Source organism: Melanerpes formicivorus, unplaced genomic scaffold, assembly GCF_026170545.1.
Source record: "Melanerpes formicivorus ecotype bairdi unplaced genomic scaffold, bMelFor1.0.p_v2 SCAF_60, whole genome shotgun sequence".
NCBI classification, from domain to species: Eukaryota; Metazoa; Chordata; class Aves; order Piciformes; family Picidae; genus Melanerpes; species Melanerpes formicivorus.
In genome coordinates, this window is record NW_027142412.1 from 3,285,875 (window position 1) to 3,292,207 (window position 6,333).

Here is a 6,333-nt window from a genome sequence, read left to right on the forward strand (position 1 = left end):
GCTGCTGCGCTCCCTGCACAGGACCTCTTCCCCAGCCCGGCTCCCGGCCCCGCGGAGCTTGACCCAAGCCTCGGGGCCACTGTCACCCCTAGAGCCCCTGGGGCTGGATCGGTGGCACCCCCAGACACCTGCCACATCCCTAACGGGGATCAGGTGTGGATACTAACATGCAGACAAGCTCGGCCTGGATGTCCAGTCCTGGACTTCCATCACACAGGATGCTGGCCATGCCATGGCCTGGTAGCAGTATCCATGAGGGCATCCTGGCATGCCCAGCCATGGGGACACAGTGACCCTGGCAGCTATCATGGGCTGCAAGGCTTCACCTTGCTGCACAATGCCTGTCCCAAAGAGATGCTACTTACCCCTCCGAGGCTGCCACTGTGTCCTGCCCCATCCCTGCGGTTTGGGGGAGGCTGTACTGGTTTGAGGACATCTTACCTAATGGTGCAGGCTGGAAATGGGTCCTACGAATGGGCTGTGGTCCCAGGCACCCTCCAGGGCAGTGGCACAGGGGACACCCAGGGTCTCTTCCCTCCTGGCAGGATGGGATGACGGAAGAAAGCCACACCGTGCCTGGGCACCAGGTGCCTTCAGGTGCCTCTGCAAGGGGATGGGGAAGCCGATGCCATTCTGGGGGCTCATCTCCATGAAGGGTCACTGGGGATGGGTTGGACCTTGGCATCACTGCTCTTTTGGCTGCCACCATGGCACAAAGCTGCTGGTGGCACAAGGCTGCCCAGAGGCTGCCATTTTGGGGTCAAACTAATGATGTGAAAGCTTCCACAGGAGCCGGGGGGCACAAGTGGACAACGCAGCCCAGTGGGGCAGAGGAAGAGGGGCTCTGGGGGGGGAACCACTGAATTTTTGCACCAATTTTTTTTGGTCAGGGCTCCTCCGAGACACAAGAGATGATCACACAGGATCTTAGCTCATCCGCTTGCTGTCTCATGCCTGGGAGGTTTGGCCAGGGGCCCGAGGGCTCCGGAGGAGGAGGAAAATTTCATCATCCCGCTCCAACGTCTCCTGGATAATCAGCCTCTTGTTAACCAGTACAGCCCCATCCGAGACGCTCACACAGGGCTGGGGCACTGCTGGAGCCTTAGGTGGTCTTGGCCTCGGAGAAGCTTTGCTGAGCCTCTCCCAGGGCTGCCTGGGAAGCGGCTGCAGTTTTATCTGGCCCCCCCACACATACTCACTTGCTTCCTTCTGCCTCTTTCCAGTTGGCTTTGGCGGTTCGCAGTACACTCAGGCACCACCAGCACTGGCAGAGTGGAGCTCCCTGCACCACCGAGCTCCCTGCACCACCATGCTCCCCACACCATGGTGCTCCCCACACCGTGATGCCTCTCCACAATCCACTCCATACTCTATGGTCCCTACCTCAGAATGTTCACCACACCATGATGGTCCTCACACCATGGTGCTCTCCATGACATTGTGGTCCCTACACCATGATGCTCTCCATACACTGATGGTCCCCACACCATGGTACTCCCCATACAGTGATGGTCCCCACACCATGATGCTCTCCATGACATTATAGTCCCCATACCATGGTACTCTCCACACTGTGATGGTCCCCACACCATGGTGCTCCCCACACGGTGATGCCTCTCCACAATCCACTCCATACTGTATGGTCCCTACCTCATAATACCTCACCACACCATGATGGTCCCCACACCATGGTGCTCCCCATACAGTGATGGTCCTCACACCATGATGCTCTCCATACACTGATGGTCCCCACACCATGGTGCTCTCCATAACATTGTGGTCCCTACACCATGATGCTCTCCATACACTGATGGTCCCCACACCATGGTGTTCCCCATACACTGATGGTCCCCACACCATGATGCTCTCCATGACATTATAGTCCCCATACCATGGTACTCTCCACACTGTGATGGTCCCCACACCATGGTGCTCTCCATGCCATGATGGTCCCCTCACCATGGTGCTCTCCATGACACTGTGGTCCCCACACCATGATGCTCTCCATACAGTGATGGTCCCCACACCATGATGCTCTCCATGACATTACAGTCCCCATACCGTGGTACTCTCCACACTGTGATGGTCCCCACACCATGGTGCTCTCCATGCCATGGTGCTCTCTATGCCATGATGGTCCCCACACCATGGTGCTCTCCATGCCATGATGGTCCCCACACCGTGGTGCTCTCCATGCCATGATGGTCCCCACACCATGGTGCTCTCCATGACACTGTGGTCCCCACAGCATGGTGCTCTCCATGCCATGATGGTCCTCACACTGTGATGCTACCTGAGCACCCAGAGTGTCAATTAAAGTATTCCCCAAGGAAAATGGCTTCACAATCAGGCATCCCATAGGAAACAGGAACGGAGGAAGGATCAAGGGGACAGGGGAGGGTGAGCCCAAGCCCATGGTGATGCTTAAAGGGCTGTTAGGGCAGTCCCGAGGGTGTCTGGGGGGTGAGCTTGGAGGGGAGCCAGCAAAGAGGAGCCAAGGACAGTCCTTTTCTGTTGGTTTATTTAAAAAAAAAGAAGGGGGGCAAAGAAGTATAAAAAAATAAATATTTAAATAGAATCCTCTCTATATATTACCACAAATCTCATTATTAATTATTATTATTATTATTAATAACATTATTAAAAGTCAGGTCAGAGCACTCGGTGCACGCTGGGCTTTCCACCAAGGCAATAAATAACCCACACACAGCTTACTCTGGTGCCAGGAGCCAGCCAGCACCTCCTGCCACCAGCCTGGGACCCGGCCCCCTAGTGCCCACGCCCCTGCGTGTCCCCGAGGAGGGGCTGCCTTCGGCCCCGCGAAGCCCAGCCCTCGGCCACGGGTACATTCAGAACCCTTCCAATGGGAAAAGCACTTTTTCCAAAGGGGAGGGCCAGGCCCTCAGCACCCCGCTGTGCCTGCGGCGGGGGGACAGCAATCCTCCCTCCCTGCTGGGACAGCCACCAGCTCTGTCCCCGGTGGGTGGCCTCGTCCGAGACGGCAGGACCCAGCCCCGGCCGCCAGAGCCACGCCAGTACCCTCAGTTCAGCTCCTTTTGGGGGAGCCCAGCCCCATAAAAGTTCAGGGGGAGCATGTCCCCAAGTCCCTGTCAGTCACAGCATCCTGGTGTCCTTCAGCCCAATCCTTTTGCCAAGGGAAGTGGAGGCTTTTGGATGGTGCTCAAGGATGTCCATCGGGTTGCTCTCCATGACAGAAGAGACTGACGATGGTGGACAGAGTCCGGCCCCACCGCCAGCCCCTCGCAGCACCTGCAGCTCTCTGCATCCCGTGGGAGCATGGGGACAGCTGAGGCGTATCCCAGGAGCAGCCTGTGCCCTGGCATCACCTCAGGGTTGTGCTGCCTCATCCTGCTGGATCCTGGCCCCGGCTCTGCTCCGCCCAGGACACACCGGGCCGCAACGTTCACTCCCCCAAGGGCCAAATAAATTACCGGAGGGTGGATGGGGCCAGTGCAAGGTCCGAGGTAATAAATAGGAAGGCAGGAGTCCAGCAGGCAGTGGTGGGTGGACGGCTGGTCAGGGGGAGGCAGAGGAGCCGGGGCGGGCACTCACGGGGGGCTGAGATGAGGTAGGAGGACTCGGGCTGCCTGGGCGATGACCTGCACATACTTCCTGAGCACCTGGCAGCCCTGCTGCTTCTTCTTGAAGGAGCTCTTGCCCTTGGAGCTCTCCTCGTAGCTGACGTCCACCTGGAAGATGTTGTAGTTCTTGCAGAGGAGGCAGGTGAGGTTGGAGATGAGGCCCCGGGTGGTCTTGGTGGTGTTGTGGAGCCGGTCGAGGAGCTCCTTGGCCGTGGGGTTGAGCTCCTCCTGGTCGCGCGTGATGTTCCCCAGCGAGGCGTTGAGGAAGGCGAAGAGCTTGTACATGGCCACCATGACCTCCTTCCTCTCGCTCGTCCGGTTGACACGGAAAGCGGGGAAGAAGATGCCGTTGGGGTTGCAGAGCTTGTCAGTCTCGCTGCTGAATGGCTCTCCCTGGCACTTCAGCTGGGGGGAGGAGAAGCAGAGCGTCACCCCCGTGCCCCCTGTCACCCTCTGGCCGCCTTCTGCCACCATCCCCACGGCGTCCCAAACTCTCCCCTTTTATGCACGTGATGGAGCAGACAGCCCCGAGGGGTCCTGGCCATCCCTCAGCACCACTTACATAGAGGCTGAAGAGGTCCTGGGCGGTGGCGTTGAGCAGCGCGACTTGCCTGCGGGTCTGCTCCTGGACGTTGGAGCGGCACAAGCCGTGGCCGGGGCAGCCAGAGCCTGTCACCAGCAGCGCCCGGCCGGCCACCGGCCTCCGCTGCAGCAGGAGCAAGGCCACGAAGGGCACCACACCTGTGTGGGGAGAGAGGAGAGCGTCATGCTGGGGAGAGAGAGAGGAGAGCGTCGTGCTGGGGTCCATGGGCACTGCGCCATAGCCGATACCCCCCATGATGAGGAGCATCCCTTGGGGATGCCCCACAGGCACCCACGGAGAGAGTGTCCGGATGGAGCGGGGAACCATCCCTCCTGGACGGGTGTCTGGCTCAGCCGGCAGCCCCCGAACCTCCTACTTTGCTGTCTCAGCCGTGCCGAGGCTCCCGACCCGCTCCTGTGCCCCTCACCTGCCCCCCTGGCGGTGCTCCCCCGCCTCTCTTCCCGGCGGGGTGCCCCGTGGCATTCCCACATTTTGCAAGCAGCCCGGGGACGACCTGTGGGGTTTAACCAAATATGCAAAGCGCTTTTCCCCTCCGTTATCCTCGGCTGGGCTCTGCGGGAGCGAGGCCCCACCCCGGCCCGGCTGACTCAGCGGGGCGCCCGCAAGGAAACCTGCCTTCGGCATGTCCCCCCCCGCTTCCCACCGCCCGCCCCTGCCTGCCGCCCGCCTCAGTTTCCCCCTCTGCGAAGTGGGCGCAGCCCCGAGGAGCCCAAGGGAGAACCGCCACAGCTGTGCGAGAGGCTGGCCAGGAAAGCCCTGGACAAGGAACAAGAAGACCCTTGAGCCACCGGCAGCTGGGTCATCCCAGTGTTTCCCCTCCCGATGGTGGGGTGAGAGAAGGGAGCTCCAACTCCCATCCCTTGGGACTTCCCTCGCAAAGCAGCAGCCCTGCCCGAGGAGGCCAAACCACCTCTGGAGCCTTGCCACCATGCTTGGCATCCTCAGGGTAAGGGTAACCAGCCGGGTCCCTGGGGGATCCTCGCCCTGAGGTGAGGACCTCCGTGGGGCGGCCAGCCGGGGTGATGCCATGCGGGGTGCTGCGAGGCGAGGTCCCGGGGCTGTGACGAGCACCGAAGCTGTCCGCCCTTGACAGCGGCTCGGACGTGCCGCCGGCGCCGGGTAACCAAACCTCCGCTTGACTTGCCCTGCCCAGGTGGGAAAGGACTTACCTGGGTGCCCCGCGATCCCCGACCCGCCGCCGCTCCCTTTCCAAGCAGGACGGGAGTGGGGGGGGGGACCCTTTCTCCCCACACCCCTTGGTGCTCCCATGGGACGCAGACACTCTGACTCCCCCCTCTGCCCCCACAAGCCCCTCCTCAATGCTTTCTCCCACACTGGCCACTTCCTTCTGCCCGATTCACAGCTGGGCAGGACGAGGCTCAGCGCCCACGTGTGCCAGGCGCTGGCTGGGTAGGTGGGTCGGTGGGGAGGTTCTGGGTGGGTGCTGCCCCTTGGGACCCCCCAGCACTGCTACTGGGGCGGTGGGTGCTCCCTTAATTCCCCCTTCCTCCTCTTGGCAGCCTCCTCATCCCTACTGTGCTTCTGACACAGCAGCGGTCCCAGCAGCGGGGAGGAAAAGCAGGAGGGGGGGGAAAGAATATTTCAAAAAGGCCAAAAAAGAAAAAAAAAGGAAGAAAAATCCCCCCCCTTGCTTCCCCCCCCCCTTGCCTTTCTTTTTGGACGCCTTTCCAGTTATATAAGTGTCCAGATGTTGGCTGCACCGCGCCAGCGCCGCGCTCTGCTCCCCACTGCCAATTCCCAGGGATGCTCATCCCGGGGGGGGGGGGGAATGAGGCGGGGGGGGGGGGGAACCGGGACGGGACAGACACGCAGCCGTGGCAGCCACCCGGAACCCGCCTGTACCCGAGCATCACCGGGACAAGGAGCTGGACAGAAGCGGAGGGGGTGGGGGAGAGGAGGGAGGGAAGGAGGGAGGAGGGAGAAATAAAAAGGGGGGGATGTTTTAAAAAAATAAAAAATCAATAAAATCAATAAAATCAATAGGGAAAAGGGGAACTAATCCCCCTGCGAAGTTGAAAGTTGATGTTTTTGGGTTCTTTTTTACCTGCCGGCACGAACTTCATTGTGAGTCCCGGGAGCGACTTAATAGAGATTGGTGTTGGCAGA

At 60.4% G+C, this 6,333-nt stretch overlaps 1 protein-coding gene across 1 annotated transcript; it reads right to left on the bottom strand.

Annotated features, from left to right (window-relative positions):
• Positions 1-2,489: 2,489 nt before the first annotated feature.
• LIF (LIF interleukin 6 family cytokine) lies at positions 2,490-6,333 on the bottom strand. Its single transcript, XM_068161718.1, has 3 exons — positions 6,272-6,333; positions 4,165-4,343; positions 2,490-4,007 (listed from the first exon to the last, which is right to left on the bottom strand). The coding sequence occupies exons 1-3, from the start codon at positions 6,288-6,290 to the stop codon at positions 3,570-3,572; spliced, it is 636 nt and encodes a 211-aa protein (XP_068017819.1). The 5' UTR covers positions 6,291-6,333; the 3' UTR covers positions 2,490-3,569.